Genomic DNA, 23,403 nt, shown 5'->3' with positions numbered 1-23,403 from the left:
GGCTTCCGATCGCGAACTTTATAAAACATTACAAAAGAAACGACTGTCTTAAAGGATAATACATCTTCCAGTGCAGCCCTAAAAGAAGTACAAAACTAATAAGTTGCGGGGGCACAACAGGTAGGCAGCACACTCGCGCGCGTGACATGTGACCGCATGCACACACGCACAACCTGCGCACACACACGCCAAGCGGCAATAATAAATCTGTCCAACACGAATAAAATGGTTCACCCACACACGCGCGCCGGTTCACCTGGGTAACCTCCAGGTCGTATACGAGTTCACTTGACACCAACACAGCCGCGTTTTCACCTGTCGAGTCTGCGGTGTGAGTGTGGATGTGACTCAGTGTTGTTCAGTCGGGCTGGCTGTGTGGAGCGTTGAGGTTGTATCGATACGCCATTCGCCGCGTACACCCACGTGTGCATGCTAATAGCGTTTGTGATAAGTGCCTGACTTTTGACTGCCGATAACATTGTCCGCGACTAGCTCAAAACAAAAGAAAAACACAGTTTTCTTTTTTTTTTCAATTTTCGCGCCTGACTTTTGATTGATAGCTGCCAGGAGCGTGTATGTGGACAGTGGAAAGTGAAATATTGGTGGCTCCCGGACGTTATTGTTTTACCGACAAACTGAGGAATATTACAGCGGCGGAGGAATCGCTTTGGAAATACCTGAAAGGTAAGCAGCGACCTGTTTTACCGCCAGAATTCGGTCCAAGTCTAAATGAGGCGTCATTGGTCAGATCACGATTAGTTTAAAATACAAACACCATGTTTTTCTCATCAAGCGAGCCCAGCACTTATCCTCAACACTACAGGATGTTCCGAATTTGTGATACGTAGCCCCATAAATATACAATAAGGATGCGAAGTTATTATTTTTATGCCCGCAATTATATTGCCCAGTAAAAATGTTTTATTTACAACTTTACAGTTTCCAGATATCTTAACATTTGAGGCAATGAAATTAATTTTAGTTTATAAATTACTTTAACGAATCCTCAGCATAACTGGAATACTTACTCGATTTAGGCTTAATTAAAAAAACAATGCAGTACTTAACCCACATTTAAAAGATACGCGTCGACAAATGATTTCACTCATAAACCACGTGTACCTAATCTAATAATCTATAAATGCCACATAATAGCACAATACAGTGATTTTGCTTGTTTTGTCCAAATAAACAGAGATGACATCACATTTACCTGATCCATAAAAAATAATAATGAGTGGCAAAACAGGCCCTAGTCCTGACTAGCATAATATGCTGCTTTTTATCCTGGGATTTAAATGAAATCGAGGGTAATAGATAATCAAGAATAAAATTGGGACAGAAATTGTACGTTCTCTGTCATAGTCGTCTCTGCTGCTTTATTTCTTTTAGACACGCCTTTGGCATTGTTTTTTTTCTCTGTCAAAGTACCTATACGACAATTGATTATGACTTGAGAAACATAACTCCTGTAAGGAATGTATCTAATTTTGTCATCTATGCCCCCGAGAAATAACAGAGAAATCGGTTAATAAACATTAAAAAATACAAACAGCGGAACATAGAACTAGTAGCCAAAGTAGACTTATGCGGTTTAGTTTCTATTTGGGCACAAAATCTGCCGAAACTAGAACCAAAACTGGGGTCGTGGCTTTTGTAGCGGTCAAGACCAATCGTGTTTTTTTAGCTATGTTGATATTCCACTTATTCTCTACTTTACTTTAGTCTACTTTAGTTTAGACTACTTTACTATACATTTATCGAATAATTGCTTCTATGAACATACATTTACTAAAGGTAAAATGTACACCAGAATAATATATCTCTATTGACAATCTATCAACACCTAAAAGTTTCGGTTGGACTCAAAGATTTCTTCTGTTCTATTGGTGCTATTGAAGAATCTCCTCTTTTTTTTTATTCGGTTAAAATGTATTGCTAAGATGAACTAAAAGTAACTAATAAACATAAGGCTGGAAAATTTATTTCAAACTAGACTTTAGCTTACGTTAAATGAAAAACTCATAATCAAAATTCAATGCCTTTAGCTTTGACAATGTGGTTCAGAATTTGGAATTTTAAAAGCTTGAATCTTAATCTCGTTGGAAAATCGGGCTCAGCAGAAGTTTTTCTGTTACTCCAGACATCCAGATTTTTATCATTTCATCCAAATTCGTCTAATAGTTCTACTTACCGTGAAAAACGTTAACACACATGCATACCTACTCGTATACAACACACATACCTTCACATTTATAATATTCAACATCATCATCATCCCAGCCTATATACGTCCCACTGCTGGGCACAGGCCTCCTCTCTGAATAAGAGGGCTTGGGCCGTAGTTCCCACGTGGGCCCAGTGCGGATTGGGAACTTCACACACACCATTGAATTGCTTCGCAGGTATTTAATAATATAATATAATATTAGTAGGATTAAATTGGGATCTTTCTTCATAATGATACGTCCCTTTACATCATTACACCGATTACAAAAGTAATTACTTGTAATTGGTCATATTACACATATTTATCAAAATGACGTACCGACGTGTGAACAGATGTAATTAGATGTATTATTGTTAAGCTAATAATGTGGTAAACGCAGATGTTTCCAATGACAAACAAGATTTTAATAAAGTCGTATGTAAAATACATATGCAGTTAAAATTGATTCTTGAAGCAAGCGATATGCTTCAATAGCCATTATTTTAATGCATTTTAAATAAAATTATTTACTAACGTTAGTATTTTTTCAACACGCTGTATCTAATGTAGACAAATTATTAAGCTTCAAAGTGCTGATTTTTACTATTACTACGTCAAGTGTCCTTCTACAAGGTAAACTGTAACATGGAAAAATCTGAAAAAAAAAACGTAAATGTTGTACAGTCAGCAGCAGAAGTATAGATGAGCAGTTGTGTTGCTCAAAATTACCTAACACTCTCTTATTACCTTGGCAATAGAGTCGTGTGTAGATCATTTTGAGCACCGTAACCGTTCATCCGCTTCTGCTGCTGATTGTACTATAAGGAATATAAAAAGAAACTATAATGGTTAAGTGGGCTTTTTAATTTAACGTGTAGTCAAGGGCAAACATCGACACGGCCAAAGTTGCAAAAATATGTATACACGGCCATAATGTTACATGCATAAAGTCGTGTGACATACATATTTATGCAACTTTGGCCGTGTCGATATTTTTGCCTAATATTCGATCAAAACTTTATGATAAATATTTGCCGCATCTTAATACGGAACCCTACTGCACGTAGGTTGACACGCACTTAGCTGATTTTATTACACCATTTTGGTACACTTATAACATATCTACCTCTTTGTATAGTTATAATGTCCTTGGGTGAGTAGAATGGATAATTATAATACCTGATGTAATTTTTTAACCATGATTAAAAACAGTTACATAAAACTTGTTTTATGGCAGATAATTATTGTGTCTTAACTAAATAGTTAATTGATTTGGATATTAAACAGAAATAATTAGTAAATCAAAGTGATCTAAACACCACTAATGTGTATCTCCTCGGTTTTATGTATGAAAAGGTAGTCAGATAGAGTTATCTACTTTCAAATTTGTAATATTACTTAATCAATATGGAAACCCAGAACATTTTTTAACTTATTTAAACCATGTAACTATTGATAAAAGGTTTTTAAAATGACATTCGTTTTTTCGGCCTTCTGATCTGACGCCTCTGAGGTAGCACGACGCTTCGTCTCCCCACTTTTTGAGTGCGTTCAGTACTCGTTCACACTGAAGTACAAAAACATTTTTTCCCCAAAACAATCCGTAGGAACTATTAACTATGACGAACGGATACCTTAAATAAAATACAATGAGTTAGAAAACCTTAATTACGGAAGTAACTCATTGGGGAAGCAAGCCACACGCACTGGCCTGTTAAATATTCAGTGACATGACGGGTCACCGAATTCTATGCTATCGGATGTGGGAAGGCTGTAGGCGGTACCACGGATAGGGTTATACGCCCTGTGGGTGATTTTGTAAGTCACTGCTCAAGCATACAGGGTTACTAAGGGATATTTGTCGCATTTGACAAACAATAGGTCGCCAACCCCCCCTACACAATATACGTAACAAAGTTAACTTAGTTGTGTGTATTGTGCCCCCTACGCCGTTTTACAAAGGTTACAAATGTAAGGAGGTCCTTCAATGAACTAAAACATTGAGGGTTTTGAAATATCGCTAGATGGCGTTAATATCGTGAGCTCCGTTTGACGTTTCAGTCTTGCTTACGATTGGCTCATTTAGATATTTATCCAATCACAAGCGTGACAGAAATTTCAAACGGATCTCACGATACTAACGCCATCTAGCGATATTTCGCCTATCGAAAAAACCTCATTACTTTGCTCACCCACGACCTTATGATAGCTACTTTGATGCAACACGTTTGAGTCTAACATCTGGTAGCTCGGTGAACGATTATGTTGCTCTGAATATGAGCTCTGGTTGAGTTCGAAACGCGTCAGTGTAGTGTGGTGGTGGTGTAAGTTGGGATTTGTGTAATTAATGTGTGTTCTTAAAGTGGGGAGGTGGAGGAACTGCATGAACACAAATTTCTTGGATAAACGAAGCTATCATAAATATGTAATGTACAGACAGATAGATATATAGGCACATGTAGATACCGCTATCTCTAGTGCTGATAGTCTCAACAGAGGTTTTCCGAACCGATGTAGTTTTTTTTTAAATTCATAAGTGATTGTTATAGCCTAAATTGAATAAAGTTATTTTGACTTTGACTGCTTGAAACAATTACTTTGCTTAACCGCGACCATAACTGTCATGCAAAAAATAATATTTTTTTACCTACCACTATCACATAATAAAATTGACAGCAGTTTTTGTAAAATATAATTTTAAACACAATTTCAAAAGTAAGAATTCTTATGTACTTTGTTTCGCAGCCATTTCGAAGATTATTTAAGGTACTTTTGGTACATATACATTTTCAATCAAAAATGTTCCTATAGGTAAATGGATAGTCGAACAAACGGACTTATGTAGGTATCAGGGTGGAACAGAAGATGTAATGTATAGTTAATTAATGTAATTAATTTGTAAAATTGCTACGCCCCAAAAGGACATATTTTTTTATATATTTTTTTGTAAAAAGTGTTGCAATAAATAAATACTGAATACTGAACTTTTCTTTTGACTATGATTTCCTTGAAAACAGTACAGGATGTCAACATTACATTAATAGCACAAAGGTTCCACCCTGGTACATGATTCAGTGTGTTCGCCTGTACGTAGCTAAGTTAAGTTTTTCTTTAACCTTAAGCTGTAAATAATAGAAAAAAGTCATACCCTTTTGAATATTCATGGCAATAGCACTATAAAAACCATGACACAAACATGGCTATAAAAACTAGAAACGTCATGTTTTCTTAAAAATAAATAAAAAAATATATAATATTTCTTGTAAAGTCGAATGAGTCGAATGACATTGAATCAAATGTTTTTTTTTAAAGCTTAAAAAAACTCGACAGAAGTTAATTTTACTTAGGTATAGTCTGTTTTGTACATTATTTTTGATGAATCTGTACTGTCAGGCGTGTATGTCGGTTAATCGCCTGATTTTTTAGTTTTCAGTCCATCTTTTAACTACAAACATTATTTTTCACCACAGAACTTGACGAAATAACTGCATTATGCACATCACCGAATTCCCGTAACCGGCAACCCAAGAACAATATTTTAATTCTTCGAGCGATGCAACAACAATATAAGATGTCAACACAAACATGTTGTAATACGGGGTTCAAGCGAGTGTTGAGTTACAACCGCAGCCTGCACTGGTATTACGAAGATATACAGATACGCAATATTACAAGGCTTAATTATAAGAAATGTACTGTAGTATCTGATATTATTGTCATTTACCTAGTTATCACGTACAGATCGATACACAAGAGCTGGCAGAAATGGATTGAACGAAAGTAAGTAATGTCACTTAGATATTTTTGTAAGAAAATGAGAGATGCATAACATTTTCACATTTGTGTGAAGTGTATTCGAATAGCAACACGCGGATACTTTCATTCACTTATTAGTGACAGCTCTTGTGAATCGACCTTTATTATCTATGTGTACCTAGTAAGTACCTAGTCAGGAAATTTTAGAGAAATATTGTACAATGGAAGTAGATTGGATTAAAATTGCAATAACATGGAAATCGCATGGGAAAGACAAGCTCTCACAAATTCGACTGGACGAGTTAAATAATTAGATTTTAGTAAATAGATAGATACGAGTAAAACGTTCATTTGGTACCTACTGCAAATTTGCAAATATACAATCAATCACGATTACAGAAATACTAAAATCAGTCCAAACTTAAAAGTAAACATTTTATATTGCTTTAAGAAGATGGACGTTTAAGTGTCAATTAGACAGAGAGGTCCGACATGAACAGTAGTCAACAACAACTATTGAAAACCCTTATAAACTAGCAATACTTTCGTCAGCTGCCGTCCCGTTCTCCAATCTGAACCCTACCAGGAAACTGTGGTAGTGCGTTCTCACCGGCGGATCACGTCGCGGCGTGCGGTGTCGCGGCCGCCGGGGTGACCCCCACCTGTATCAGGGTTGCCAGTGTGAGCTACTAACATTACTTATAACTACTTACATTACACACACCAATTATGTAAGTGTAAGTAATGTAAGATAAGTAGTATACTCGTAAGTTGTGACTAAAAACTACATAAAATACTTACTTTCATTACTTTATATATCTACTGAACATACCTTTACTTACAAATAAATTACAATCTGATTAATAACATACATCTTTCGCTGTTAATAAATTACAATAATTGACTTTGCTTCTCTGCTAAGCTTGCTTCTTTGCTTGCTTCCTGTACCCACAAATCAATTAATTATCTCTCACTGTTTAAGTCAGTGTGAGCTACTAACATTACTTATAACTAACTACTTACATTACACACACCAATTATGTAAGTGTAATTAGTGTAAGTAATGTAAGATAAGTAGTATACTCGTTAGTAGTGACTAAAAACTACTTAAAATTACTTACTTACTTTCATTACTTTATATATCTACTGAACATACCTATACTTACAAATTAATTACAATCTGATTAATAACATGCATCTTTCGCTGTTAATAAATTACACTAATTGACTTTACTTCTCTGCTAAGCTTGCTTCTTTGCTTGCTTCCTGCACCCACAAATCAATTAATTATCTCTCACTGTTTAAGTTTTCTTTTCCAGCAGAAATGAACTTTGATTTAATAGATAATAATAATAATAATAAATTCATTTATTTCGGGCAACATGGCCCATACAATAAAAAACTTACGGACTAACATACATCATCCCAGCCTATATACGTCCCACATATCGATGTTGATTTGAGTGCACTAGCAGCAACAAGCAATGCGTGCACGGGTCAGCTTGCAGTGTCACTGCCAGTCGTTATTGTGTGTGCAGGCAGGGCCATTTTAGTATATTTGTTCACACATACAATAAGATTGACTATGGCACTGCCAGTAGAAAATTGCATGCTGTGTTTGAGCACTTTAATTTAGTCAAGCTTGTGTCACGAATTAGGCACTAACTTGGATAAGCTTAGTAAAAACAATAAACGATTCTAATTAATGGCTTTTGTACACATCCTTGCTTACGCCGTTTTCTTTATATCTGATAAAAAGGGCGGAAAGACGATTCACTGCTGCGCTGGTAACATTTCTAATTAGCGCAGTTGTTTCATTTGTCTTAATTTATTTAAATAAAATTAGTTACTCTTGTAATAAATATTATTAAAATATTAGTATTTCTTGGGTATTTCGGACAGGTGTTGTCAACCCTGAATGCGACCGCGTCGCACCGAGTCGCGTCCGACCGCGCGGAACGCCTGGCAAAAAACTGATCGGTCATATCGAATTACCAAGTTTTGTTCGTTTTCAGAAACGAGATAGCCCTTTTTGCTACGAGACAAACGTTTTAAGACTTAGGTGATTCAGATAGGCGAAAAAATGTTATTAAAGTTGCATTTTTAGTTTTAGTTTTATCTGGTAACTGTGCTGTGATTGTGGTTATAAAAAGTATAGCTCCGATTTTCAACGTCTCGATTCCTTGTGATCCGTTATGTAAGACTAGTTTACGGTCGCTTGTGGAAGAATAAGAAATTCTCGTAGATTAGTTGGTTGTCGTTGAAATTTCCGAAAATTGTTTCTTAGTGCACCTCTATGGCACGCAAGGTGTCTGCAAAATTTAAAGTTTTTAGCTCTAGTGGTTTAGGCTGTGCGTGAGGCAGTTAGTCATTCAATTACAGTAGGTACTATTTCATAGTTATGTATATATCTATCTTCAGATGCTATGCTTGGGTACCGAAGTTGAGAAACTGTAGAGGGATGTAGAATCTAATAGTTTCTCGATTTGATGACTAGCTGGCGCTAAGGTGGCTAAATAAGGTTTCAACATTAAATAAATACACACTTAATCACACATGCATTCTTAGACTGTAATCGCTCTCACTTTACTTCGAAAACTCCCGCTCCAAAACTACACTCATCAAAAGTGCCTAGGGATATTTTTTATCCGTCAGTCAAAACATCTTTGTCTATGAATAATGAGTAGGTATCCCAGAACTTTTTGAAGCGTGAATCTTGTGGCATGACACTCGATATTCGTAGCCTTTCTAAGCCCTATACCTATTACGAAATGCAAAATTCGAACTTCATATCTTGCCGTCCCGCCGGCGCTAATACTCGTATTATTTAATACGAGAGTGACGGGGACGGTACGATGAACTTCGATTTTTGAATTTCGTAGTAGCCCCCCAGATCGTAGCTATAGCTAGATCGGTATATGCGCAGGCGTTCGCCTAAGGTTATGCGGATGCCCGCGCCCGTGCGTGCGCCGACTGCAAAATAGATCCCGAGGTCGCACCGTCCCGACCTGAGGAATGCTTTACATATATACAGCTAATGTAACTTATAATGTATTCCGTCTGGCTCTATGTAATTGAAAAGGTTGTGGTCAAGCATGGTAAATTTTACTTAGCACTTTTGGATTGACATACACTGCACTGTCATAAAATTAGCACGGAATTTTTCAGCAAGTGATTGGGAAAGTGCGACTAAATTGCCCTGTAAATGTTTTCGGATTAATAAAAAAATTGACAAAGTACATCGGTCAGTGTGGCTAAGGCGACTTTGGTCATACTGAAACTAAAATTTCGACAGAAAACTTCAAGTGTTTCAATTTAAGCTAACTCTTCTATCTCCTAAAATATTTCGGTTTAATTTTAGAACAGAGTTGACCTGTTTAGCGTCATTATTATTAGTATTGTTCTATGTTTGTTTTTATGGCGTTAAATAAATGTATTTTCTTTCTTTCTTTCTTTCTTTATAATGGTGTTAAACAAAGGTAGGCATGCATTTAGGCTAGACATTTGCAGCTTCAATATTTATATATGTTTGGTATTTACATATATTGGTGTTTGAACATATTTCTTTTATCTAGGCGCATGTACTACTTAGTACATGCAGGCTTCTATATCTGGTTTACCGGGCTCCTTAATCGAGGTGTAGAGCTTCTTTATTATGATATTAAAGAATGTATCTCAAGTTGAAAGTGTTCTGTAAATGCCTGCTAGTTTATAAGGCGTGCGCGCATTGGTTCCGCCGTACATTTTTATCAGTAGCTCATTGAATCCCCGATCGTGCCGGCCGATTTGTCTCACCTGTGACCATTCTGCCATTACGCGACATTTCCCATAGTCAGGTGCAGGTCACGTTCCTATGTCGCAGTCCGTCACGAACTGACTCGTCATTCGGCGACAAGTGTCGCTTTTGTCGTTTTTGTCGGGTGAAAAGTGAGGGATTCGTCGCGGCTACAGGTGGAGGTCGGAGGAGTCACGAGACGAATCTGGAGAGTCTTTTATTTTGGATTTCTCTTTCGCCTCACTGTGCTCTGTGAACTGGTTTTAATCGAAGTTTTTGTAAAAAAATTAAGCGGTCAAGCGCGGGTGTTGAAGCGACGGAGGTTCTGTATAATTCTATCAACCAACATCAATGTGATAATTGTAGCCAAGTTCACTTCAGCGAAAAAACAATTGAGTTATACTTTTCAGGTTAGAGGTAGGTTAATTATGTTTACAATTTACGTACCTACCAGTCAGTGATAGATAAAAATCGCAATTTTTAGATATTGATCTATTTTTGAGATCAATTAACTGTTTCAGCTAAAATGTAGATTTTTAGTTAGTTAAATTGTTGGTATAAACCACCGTTCCACTTTCTGTGAACTAGGCTTAAGACACTGATGCGAGTCTAGTCTAGGTGGCGATAATCGTGTTACAAAATTCTAAATCCTCCAAATCAAATCACTTTTCCTGTATTCTCATTGACATCTTAACGATTGATGAAATTTGAGGTGACGTTTGTATTTACTACTTATGAATAGTCTCTAATGCATATTATCTACTTCTTTGTTTATAAATGTGCAAAGTTTTCTATTAGTTTGGTCATATAGTCAAGCAAAGCAAGCAGAAATATTTATTTTGTGAATCCTAACTTGTCTCAGACACGTATCCATCAAACAGACATTTAAAAGTTTAATAGGAATGCGTCCATAAAAAGAACGTGTTGAATCGATGTCGCAGTTCACTGGGCACGCCTTGACAACTTAAGCATACTTAATACTTGAACATGACTTCCACAACTCCGTTACTTGGTTACATTGTTTATAACTTTGTAACATCAACTTTATGGTCAGGTCGAGAAAAACCGGAGCGAAAGTAAAATGCAATCAAATCGGTGATTGGCGGAACTGGATCGAAATTGAAGGCCAAAAAGAGTCCGAAAATGGATGATAAACATACTCCAATTAAGATTTCTGGAGCAGTTGCGAAGTAATGTAATTATATTGTGCAGTTTATTGTTATGTGCCTGGGACTGAATTAAAAGTTCAGTCATAATTAAAACGGACTAGCTTTAATTTGATCGTAATAATAAATAAGTTTAGGTCACGCGTTAATGTTAATTTACTTGAGCGTATTGATTTTTGATTTCTGTTTTATTATTTATGACTTTATGGATTTGATTTAAATTGTAGGAGCCTAAATGGCACTTGAAAAGGTATAACCCCTACCAACGACATCATCCATATAAAACTACAGTGAGACTTTAGACATTTATTATACGCAAGGTTTAAACCAAGCAGCAAGCGATTGGGTAAATTTGACCAAACAGCCTGGTAATGTTTTTCAGAATTTTTTGATCGATGAAAAATGTTTCTATATGTACCTTGACCGATAAAAAAACCCATGAATCCGCAAAGTAACTCTATCCTATGCGGAAATATTCCCCATTCATTTTAAAACAATTTGTAGTCCGTACCTAGTGGCAACGTTCCAAATATCAACAATTAAACTCGGTGACCGTTCTAAGTACACATTCTTCCTCTTAACTCTGACATCTCACCACAACGCGGAACAATCAACAAATTGCCTGAACCACCACGCAACAGTCAATAACTCATTGTCTTTTTACAAGCTTTATAAACATGAAAACGTCGCATGCAATAGAAAGTATTTAAAACGCGCAATTTCACGGGACCTGCTTGCCCGCCCAATTCTATTGTGGGACGTAATGGGCCACAATTACACCACGACATACGACTGTCTACGGTTTCGAAACGGACGGCGATCTAGTTTGATCAGGAGAGCCAACTTTGACACGAACTCACGCCAAGTACAGTTAAATTTTTTCGACAAACCCCCACACGCAGAGCGACCAATTAGTACAAGTTCATTAATTGATTATGATCTATCGTACAACTCTGCCAACGGCAGTGTTAGTCAACTAAAATTCCGTCCAGGTTCCTATCCTCAAAACAATTTGGTGTTTCTTGAGAGGAAAAATATCTCTAGATGGCGTTAGTATCGAGAGTTCTGTTTGACGTTACAGTCTTGCTCGCGATTGGCTTATTTACATATCTAACCAATAATAAACGTCACACAAATGTCAAAGTTGTCAAACGGACTTCACGATAGGCCACCTAATTTGTTATACAAACCCTCATTGTTATAATTCAATCAATACATCCTGATACAGTGATTTTTGCATCGATATCTATGTATAGACTGCATGTTTCTTCTTACATCAAAACAGCGCACAAAATTTGTCCACAGCGCGGATTTGTGATGTCAATGGATTTTTGGCTCGAAGTTTTATTAAAATGACAAATGTCCTTGCACGAAGAGTTTAGTATGGAACCAACAAACACCTAGGTACTATATACAAAGCCCCTTTTGAAAACCATTAAACTTGTAATCAACACTATTAAATTACTATTTCGAGTTTCAATTCAACATTCTCGCACAAGGAAACCAATCGCTCAATAATAAGGCAGCAAAGTGACCTAAAAACTGCGTTTTGTGCAGCGCAAACAAATGTGGTCACTTAGGCATTCGGTGGCAGCGCGCTGACACGCTCACGACCTCAATGTGACCTGAGGGTAAACGACCCAAGACATGAATTGTGGAGCAATATCAGCTATGTATTAAGGCCGCTTTCCTAACCCTATGAAGGTCGGAACATGCGACAAAGTCGCTTTGGACGTTCCGGCGACTTTGCCGCGACTTTTGGGTGAACTTTGCGTTTCAAAGAACACAGACTTCACTCGCTCGTTGTCAATTTTGTAGTTGGCTGCTTTGTAATCCCAACAAAACAATACATGGTGTAAAAATGGATTGATTTAGGCATTTGTAACACCCAACATGCTAACGCGTTTCAAACCCTCTAAGAGTTCACTATCAAAGCTTACTTAACAGCTACGGCCAAGTCATATTGCCATATGAAATAAGAATGAAATGCATATTATGAAGAAATGGAATAAACGAATCTTTCGATCCCATTGTAATCGCAGTCTAATTGTGGTATGGTATGAAATTATCTTATCTTTGCATCCAGCCGTTGCAAACCTTTGGACTAAGTTATAATTTTTAGCAGATAAAATAAATTTGTAATGTTCAGGGTATAGGTAAGCGTCTACCGTATGTTTATAACTATTATTACCATTGTAAATGCATTATGTCTTTCAAAACCACGAATTAGTTAGAACGTCATTTGCTAAACGGAAGCCATTGGAAACAGGACGCATAAATAGGTTTTATATGACAGTAAGACGTATCAAGTAGAAGGCAACTAGTTTCTGAGCCGTGGACGGACGTTTACGGTGCGACGGAAATGGCGTGGCGTGGCCCAGGGATGGCAAACCTAAATGAATAGATATTCTACAAATTTTCGGAAAAAAAACGTGATAAATGTGATAAGCTGGAGAGCAAGGGTTGTGGTTCAAACAACTTTAGCTCTCCTACTACCTACCACTCGTGCATGACAGCTCCGTCTGTGGGACGTATATGTGATCAGGCAGAACCAACCGTCCTCTTTCACATAAATTTATGAATTGTCACCACAAACTCAGCTCTCAACAACATAAACACAAAATGATAACGCGGATTCAATTGTCTACCAGCTGATTCTCCAAGAAAACTTAATCATTCAACTGGCCCTTAGCAATATCAAAGACCTTGCCGTTGCTTGCCATTTGACAGCTCATGAAAAAGTACTTCTATTGATTAATAAGCCTAGTTTAGCTCTGCAAAAAAAATCATGTAGGTACTCGTATTATTTTGCGTTAGTTTGCGGCACGCGAATGACCGCTTCAAATTCGATCTCTTTGCGGCCTCGCAATGTAATGCAACTTGTACTATTTTTCTTGCAGCTTTCAACTGGGTTACAGTCTCAAATACCCTATCTATGCCTTCGAGGCTGTACTTACATCGTTTCCAACTTCGGTAAACAAAATCGACGCACTCAACAACTTACTTCCGCGTACATTATAGTTCTGTCTGCGCACACGTCCTAGTGATTTAGCTGTACAACGGTCACCATTTATCCTATTGTAAGTATTGAGTGAAATCCTGATATTCCGCGCATGCGTGCCATATTTACCAAATAGTGCAAATACCCCTCTTCGTTACTCGTCGTCGTTACAAATGTACATGTCATACGGTGAACAAAGTTGAAATTACAAAGATGCTTCTAAGTAGATACAAAGAAAAGAGAGAAGGTTTATGTTTATTAATTTAATATACTGGTAAACTGTTTTAAATAATTCAAGACGGTAGTTTTTTAAACGGTACCTGAATTCTTAAAAAAGCCGTGGTGGCCTAGTGGTTTGACCTATCGCCTCTCAAACCGAGGGTCGTGGGTTCAAACCCCGGCTCGCACCTCTGAGTTTTTCCAAATTCATGTGCGGAGTTACATTTGAAATTTACCACGAGCTTTGCGGTGAAGGAAAACATCGTGAGGAAACCTGCACAAACCTGCGAAGCAATTCAATGGTGCGTGTGAAGTTCCCAATCCGCACTGGGCCCGCGTGGGAACTATAGCCCAAGCCCTCTTGTTCTGAGAGGAGGCCTGTGCCCAGCAGTGGGACGTATATAGGCTGGGATGATGAATTCTTATCCAAACGTCTAGCCGACCACTGGAACTAAGTTAATTTCGACTACCTATCGAGATTTGGCCCATACTTGTACAGTAGAACAAGCTGATTCGTACACAAGGGTGGAACCTTTTTAGAATGAATTTCACTGTGATTTCCTGGACAAAACTTTAGGATGTTAACATGACTTTAGTAGCACAAAGGTTCTACAATGGCACATGATTCAGTTTGTTTGACTGTTACTTATATACAAACGACGAAATTTGCAAAATTACATGGGCTATAAAAGGTATTAATAATATATTTTGTAATACTAACAACTTTCTTTACAATTCTCACGAAAAAATTTCGCTAGTACGACTTTTTACTAATAAGCAAAAAAAACACCTAATGAGTAAAGTAGTCGCGGTTAGCTAAATATGTAGTTATATGAACTGCTATCATATACGGTTCCATTTAATATTCTCGCCGAGTGAACTGACTGTTAATTATTACCATGACGAATGGTGAGTGCAATGCTTTGTGCTATGACCTTGTCAACGCGTAGTGAGGTCAAAATGTGACAGCAAATGTGCATGTCACCACACTACAATGTTGAACGATAAGAGCAAAAAGTAAGGCCGGCCATAGACCTATGGATTCTGCTCTGATTCTTTTCTGATCTATAAGAACTGAATTAGGGTTCATCAGCACACGGGGCTGAGTTGGGGAGACGCGGAGCAACAGGCGCAGGACAGGAGCGGATGGCGACGTCTCACGAAGGCCCTTTGTACCACTGGGGTATCATAGGACAATAACAACAACATCAGCACACATACGGCCAGAACTTTCAGATCGGCGATACTTTAGAATGCTTGCTGAAAGGGCATTTTTGACAACTCGAGAAGAATGCTTTTTACTAACCGGGTGGTTAGTCGGACTCGCCCACTGAGGATTTCGTACGTCTCTGAATAAAACATCCGAATGGCAGTTCTGTTCTACGCAGTTGACCGCAATTTGTTGTACTAGGAATAAACTAAGGAATGTCAAAGATTTTTTTATTGATACAATACAATGACTTTATTGTACACCAGAAATAGTAAGCGATACAGAAAACAGATACACAGAGAGAAAAAAATACGCAATAGGCCTTATCGCTTAAGAGCAATCTCTTTCAGGCAACTTTTTTTATATTCAGATATGTTGATATTTAAAGAAGGAAATAAATAAAATAACTCTTTTCTGCCTAAGTATAAACAAGTCGACGAAAATACGCAGAATAAGGCACAAAATAGGTCTACACTTTGTCAATGGGAGTCGGTCTCAGCAATATGTTAGTAAAGTAGGTACAAGCTATAATAAACATTATCACCAATTTTAAAGTTCATGGGTCAATAAAACATTAAATGACACAAAGATACTTTTTAGTAGTTTTGACGACCGGATGGCCAAGTGGTTAGAGAACCTTGCTACGAAGCTTGAGGTCCCGGGTTGATTCCCAGCCGGGGCAGATATTTATATGAATAATATACGAAATATTTGTTCTCGGGTGTTGGATGCTTAATATGTATTTAGGTATGTATTTATCTATATAAGTATGTTTATCCGTTTCCTATTATCCATAGTAGGTACAAGCTTTGCTTAGTTTGGGACTAGGTCAATTGGTGTCAAGTAGTGTTGCCCAATTCGTCTTGGTCTTGCAGTCTTGGTCTTGTTCTTGCGTTTTGCAAGACCAAGACCAAGAACAAGACCGCGTATTTTTAGCAAGACCAAGACCAAGACTGACCGTGCAAGACTTGAGCAAGAACAAGACATAGCCTGCAAGACTCTTGCGTCTTGCAGCTAGGACTTAGCGCTATTTCACTGAGTAGTTAGGTGTAACAGTTCGGTGTATAGGTAGGTACGCTTAGGAATTCTATGAGACGCAAAAACTGTATCAAAGAATATGAAAAACTGGACCTATGCGCATTACGACTAATACCATAAACATAGCGAATAAAAAAAATATCTATTAAAATCAAACTGAGTGCATGCATAGTTATGTTTAACCATCGGCACTTTGATAATGCGGCATCAAGGTTTTGTACTTACTTCTCAAAGAAATTTGCCGCTTTTCGGAAGTACATGGTTATGATACACGCGCCGGCGGCTTCTTTTGAAATCTAAAACAATCGTTGCCGCCACGCCGAAATCATAACATTTGACACTATTTGATTGCCGCCATAGGGCGTAGGTATACTCATGCAAAATAATTTCGAATTTTAAGAGTACCTACAGGTGTTCCAAAGAATAAATAAGTTTCAGAGTGCTTAGAATGAAAATGAATACATTATACTGATCACGCAAGTAGTATTATGATTAGATAAAATGGTAACGATTGATATAAAGTATCATAACTAATGATAAATCTGTTGATTTGTGTTGTATTTAATTTTTATTCAATAAATGATAAATCGTAAAACTCTTTTATTAAATTTCTTATAAGTTGAGGGTTCAATCTCTTTCTAGACAGATAAGTATTGTTCTTTAAAATACAGTCAAGTTATTGTAATTAATTTGTTTTTTTACATGTTTAGCAAATGTAAGCTTATAAATCATAAATTTTATTAAGAAACAGTTACTTCCATGGAAAACGACATATAGGTCAGTTGATTTTCGAATTTCTTATCAAATCTTCAGTTATTTATTAATCTGCTTGATCTTTACTATGGCTATGTTAATTCAAGCTCACAATGTTCCAATTCTAATACGTTTTTCTAAGATTTAAAGTAAACTTTAATAAATAGTAAAAGACTAATAGGTAATTGCAAGACTTGCAAGACTCTTGCTGCAAGACCAAGACCAAGACCAAGACTGGGAGCGCAAGACCAAGACCAAGACCAAGACAGGTGTATTGGCGCAAGACCAAGACCAAGACTGGCTAAGTCTCGTCTTGTTCTTGCATTTGGGCAACACTAGTGTCAAGTGTCCCATGATATTTATTTATTATTTATTTATTTAGTGAAAACTAGCCGCCCCCACTCGGCTTTGCACGGACATGCTAATAACGAAAATAATCTACCCTGGAAGCATGTTCTATCCCACTCACTCACTTTTTGTAAATATTGAGATTTAAAATCTGTTTTTTTTTTCTCTTGCACACAAATTTATCAAACATTTATATTTCTAAATAATTATCCAAATAGGGCATCTTAATTTGTGAAGTGAGAAGCATGTATTTTTATTCGATGTATTTTTGACTCTGATATTATTTTAGGGATAAAATTGGGAAATAAATCTATACTCGGCATTAATTATCGGCATTAATCGGTATTACCCTCGTATAAATAAATATTGAGCCCACTGCTTTATAATTATAGTTATTTCCTTAATTTGAGCTTAAGACATATTGTTATATCTAATTAAACAAATTATTTATACTTGTTGCAGGTAATTTACCAAAACTGAGGATACATTGCAAGTTGACCTTCTATTGTGAATTAACGTTTTATGAATAATTTAAATAAATAAATTCTCAACTTAACAAAAAACCGGTCAAGCGCGAATCAAATCCACACATGCAGTCCTTACCACCGAAAAAAAAATATAATTATTAAGAACGAGTAAAAACTACAAAGACGTACAAGTTCTTGTTACTTATTTGTTGTTTATTGTAGCAATCGTGGTATAGCATCGTTAATTTTTAACTATAAATAAATAATAATAATAATAAATATCATGGGACACTTAATTGACACCAATTGTCCTAGGACCAAACTAAGCAAAAATTGTATTATGGATAGTAGGCATAACGGACAAACATACTTATGCAGATAAATACATACTTAAATACATATTAAACATCCAAGACCCGAGAACAAGCATTCGTATTATTCATACAAATATCTGCCCCAGCCGGAAATCGAACTCGTACTCTAGCTTCGTAGTCAGGTTCTCTAACCACTTGGCCATCCAGTCGTTAAAACTATCTTTCGTTTAGGGTTAAAAAGCCGTGACAGACAAACGGACAGACAGCGGAACCTACATAATAGAGTCTCATTGGCACCCAACAGAACTCTAAAGCATCTGTTTTTTTTCCCCAAAATACAATAACGTAAATAATATAAAAAATGACATATGCTTTTTTCTTTATGACGGCAGAGTATGACGGATGCTTAACATGATACTTTTGTATGCTTAGATGGTTTATATTGCATTTCATTTACACAAAACATACAGGGTTACTCAAAGTCTGGTCAAAGAGCAATGAGGGCGGACAGATGTTATAATGAATTTGAATTTAAAGTCGTGTTTACTCCCAGTGGTTAGTGTTGACCTTCTATTTTGTGTTTATACCTACGAGAATATGAGAAAGACGTCAGTGATGAAGATCACTAGAAAATGTATTTCGGAAATATATGTGCACTTAATTATTTAATGTCATAGAATGTGAATCCACGCGGAAAAAAAGGATGTATCAAATTAAGACAATACCCTTGGTCAAGACAATAATATTTCGTATGTAGCCGGACGCCATATTGTATTGGATGAAGACAAATATTGTCTTGGGTTAAAACTATTATCTTACTTAGAGAAAATAATTACTTGGATTTATAGTATGTTGATAAGTTTATCAAAATTACTTACAACCCTTGTTTACAGATTAGTTTCTCAAACTACGAGTATTTCTCAAAAAGTCGTCCTGTCATGAAATTGACAAGAAATCAGTTTAGTCAAGAAATTATTGACACTAAGGACGAGATCACAAAACATAAACTGCATAAAACATCCAACATTTCTTGACGTCAGGAAAACGTCACGAAATCTTATAAGAAAAAATCGTAATTTTATAAGTACATCAAAACTTTACAACACAGATTACCTGACTTTACCACAAGGTTTTGTATATAATTTAAACACAGTATTACTTATTTTTTGTGTTGAAATAGCGTCAGGATTTTTTTTAAATAAGTGGACAACTGAAAATCATACCCTCAGCCATAGTCATACCCTTGCCAATCCTGTTACTTCAAACTCTTCAGCCCTTACTAATGCCTGTTTTCTTAGAGGCCACGAGTTACGAATTCATATTGTCTTCCACTATGTCAAAACAAGTCCGGCATTGTCACGCCGTGCAATTGGCTACGCTAATTTCCCACGTCTGTGAACATAAAGGTTTACGTGTGTGTCGGTTTTTGTGCCAAACGCCACCGACCCGAGTGACATCGCCGACCTTTGTGTGCCATTTGGCTAATTTAAATAAGGAATCGTGGTAAACATCTACAAGTAGAATAATAAGTGCTTTTTAAAGTTCATAAAGATTTAGATGTAACTATAGATAAGGTAAACGTCCGAGTGTTCGACGCGCTAATACCCAATAGATGACACCCTGCTGTCACCTCTATTGCTAATGACATATACAATTAAAGATGGCAACTATTGGGACAGTGACGATCACTCGTACACGTTTACATTATTCAATAAAAGGATGGATTTTGTCGGTAAAAAGTGGCAATTCAGACTATGATTAGAGATGCAAGGAAGAAAGACGTACCTAATGCTGGCGGAGTGACTGGAAAGTGATATAAAAGCGGTTCCTGTCTATGAGGACTTTACTGGGTTGTTCTTCTTTGAGGCTATTCTCAATGGAAAGCTTAATTTTTTTCACAAATGTTACGCAAATTATCAATTGATTCTAAAGTTCATAAAGACTTTTACACTGTCTTTTTTTTATTCAATTCGTGAATTAAGGGATGTATGAGTACTTAAATGATGGAAAGTGTTCGCAGATGTACATAATATAGGTACGCGCTGAACCAAAGTGACAGCAGAATCTGCGCAAAAGGTTTCCCATTTTATTCTCTTTGGATCTATCCATGCTTATACCTTGTCTGCGTCATTAATAGCTTCCTTTACGTAAGGTTTCAAGGTCCCTAATTTTGGGCCGATACTTGGTGAACAAATTGGGGATTTCTTTATATGTTAAGATTACTTAAGATTTGTCTATTCTATACGGCGGTAGCTCTATGAGCCAGTGCTAATAAGTGTTATATTGCAGTAACCACAATGCCTCTATTGTGTCACTGCATGGAGCCTTCGACCTTGCTGATGCCAAGGCCGTGTCAGAGTAAATATTTGTCCCATTGCTACTATCATAGTATACCTACAATAGTTGTAACATAATACTTTGTTTTATTGCGCTAGTAGCTACGACTTCGTTTACGTAGAACTTGGCTATTGCTATTACGCGAAAACGACGTAATTTTCACAGATTAAAATACTAGATGACAGACGGGCCATCTCGTATTTGTGTGCGAAATTGTATTTAAAGACGCTTAGCCGTTTGCGTATGATTAAACCATAAACCAACAAACATAAAAATTTAGTTCATATATCATGGGTAGGTACATGGTCTTTGATGTTAGTTGCATGCATATATGCTACTTAAACATTGAAAACTAAAATGTGACGTTGAAGAATGACATTATGAATTAAATTTCTTACAGAAAATGGCAAAAACAAGCGATCTGGCAGAATTAAATAAAAGGAGCACTGTACATCTGTTCAATTTTATAAAAGATGTATGAAAAAACTTTTTATAACTGCTTTATTACATAAGATCATCACGAAAATACATATCGAAAATACAAACTGAGACATGGATGCACAGAAAAACCAGAAAAAGAGACCAGCACTGGGAATCGAACCCAGGTCCTCAGCGATAAATAAATACAAAAAGACTCCAAAAAAACAATCATAATAATATCATCAGTAGGGCATCCATATACCAATATGGATGTCCTAAAAGGATAATAAATATTAAAACCTATACTTAATTTCTCCTCTGCTACCTAACAATAACCTCCTTATACAGCGTGTTACCGTCAGCCAGGCTTTTTTTAAGCGAGGTTAAAGTACTTAACCTTAACCATGACATTAATTTAATTAATAAACTAAAATTCCGATTTTGTTAACTTTCTAACAAAATTATAATTGCCAGCAATGTACATTTAAATTTAGTTACAAAAATACGTTACTTTAACCTCCCTTAAAAAAGCTTGGCTGCCGGTATACACACGACAAGGCCAGTTTCAAATAAAAACATACGAGCATCAAAAAGCCAAAGGAAAAAACAAAACACTGGCACGATCGTCAAAACCGCAATTACCAGCCGTTGTTTAAAAATAAACTGTTGAGTTTTCCGATTTCCACGTGACCTCCGTTCGAAACAATCGCGCTTATCATCTGACCTCTTTAACGACTTAAAACTACGAAGAATAAAGGCCTAAGTGCTCGTACACAGCTATTTTAAACTAGCTCTAAGTTCAAAAGCCGTTGGTCGAATTTGAAATGTGAACGATTTCTTTTTTTTTTCTAGTGTTATCGTATTGTGTTCATGTTTTAGGCATTTCGGTGCGTTCGCTTGTAAGTGGTTTGTAGTAGTGTAATTTTATACGATATTTTGTGTTTCGAATATTATTGGCTGTGTTGTTTACAATTACAAGGTTCTATTATACTAACTAGTAAAAAGAAAACAAGGGCCACATGAGTTTAATAGGTAAAACTAAACGAAAAGTACGTTTGCATTTTTATCTGAATGCATTTAATTTACTGGTAAATATGCGTAGGTGTTATGTTATATTAATAAAACCATTTTTAGACAAGGAATGTTACAGAAGTATATTTATTAGTATTTTGGCTTTACCAATGAAACTACCACCCATTTTTTCTTTTGGGTTGGGTATGTACTATATTTAATTTCACCTGTCCCGGCGTAAGTGTGTAATTAAATCTTGCAAGTTTAATTTGATCTACTTCAGTTGTGAGATACTTGGGCTTGAAATTTGGTATATAATTTTAAATAAACAAAATATTAGATAGGTACTTGACCAGTTTTTATTTCATGTCTTTATGTCTAATTTAAAACTCGGCCCTCTGCGGGTCACGGTCAGAACAATAAAGCTTAAACCCTTGTTCAAAAACCTTGACAAAAAACTGCACATGTTAAAAGAAAATCATGAACATGAAACTACCGTGCGACTCACTCATATTAAATGATATTGTAACGGATAACTCACGTCATAAGCCGAGTTTAGCTCGACATGTTGTTTGTGCGTGTTGCGGCTACGAAATAGCCCGAAACATGTCGAGCTAAACTCGATTTAAGACGTGAATTATACGTTACTATATCATTTAAGAAAATCATCTCATTTAATGGCATTCCAAAGACAACAAAGGCACTTGACGCCTTATTCGATCAATAGCTCTATTAAGTGCGCGCTCTACACAAATTAAGATATTTCCCCAACAATTTCTAGATATCAACTAAAAGAAATAAAAGCAAGTGTCAATGTTCATTCTGAATGAATTTAGATTACAATATTAGCATTGTTTATGTTCTACGAGGTTGGTGTAAAGTGGTTTCGGGTGGTCCAAGTAGACATCTCTATTTGGTATGGCATGACTGTTTTATCAGGTCGATACAGTTGTTTTACTTTTTAGTATTAAAAAGTCGTAGGCTGCAGCAGTTTTAAAGTTTATGGGTGGTGCGTATTCAATTGGAACGTTTTTTATTACATTTAAATACTTGGTGCTAAGGTTTTTTTTTATATCTTATTCTAAAATGTATGCCATGCATTAGTAAGATGACTATTATTGGTGAATTGGTGAATTTATATTTATTTGAACGCAGCCTTTTTATTTTTTAATGTCACCACCGAAGACCATGTGTTGATACATTACGTCAGAAACAGCGTGATGACAATCGTGTACTTATAAACTTTTTTGGACAAGAAAAAAAAACTTGTTTCTTAAACTATTACTAAGTTGTGGAATGAACTTCACTCGGCGGTTTTCCCGAATAGTTTTACATCGGGCCCTTCAAGACAGTAGTCCATCTCTCTTTTTTTTTAAAGT

General features: G+C 36.4%; 1 protein-coding gene across 2 annotated transcripts in view; it reads left to right on the top strand.

Annotated features, from left to right (window-relative positions):
* Positions 1-254: 254 nt before the first annotated feature.
* LOC141436897 (uncharacterized) overlaps positions 255-23,403 on the top strand; it is a 225,516-nt gene continuing 202,367 nt past the window's right edge. The window contains exon 1 of one of the 2 annotated variants that reach the window (XM_074100003.1): positions 255-684. In XM_074100003.1, coding sequence (XP_073956104.1) covers positions 576-684 — 109 coding nt within the window. In that variant the 5' untranslated portion in view covers positions 255-575. The remainder of the gene's footprint in view (positions 685-23,403) is intronic. The other variant, XM_074100005.1, reaches the window with a different exon arrangement.

The sequence above is a fragment of the Choristoneura fumiferana genome, chromosome 17 (assembly GCF_025370935.1).
Source record: "Choristoneura fumiferana chromosome 17, NRCan_CFum_1, whole genome shotgun sequence".
Taxonomy (NCBI): Eukaryota; Metazoa; Arthropoda; class Insecta; order Lepidoptera; family Tortricidae; genus Choristoneura; species Choristoneura fumiferana.
The sequence above is the reverse complement of the archived record's forward strand: the minus strand, read 5'-3'. Positions and strand labels throughout refer to the sequence as shown.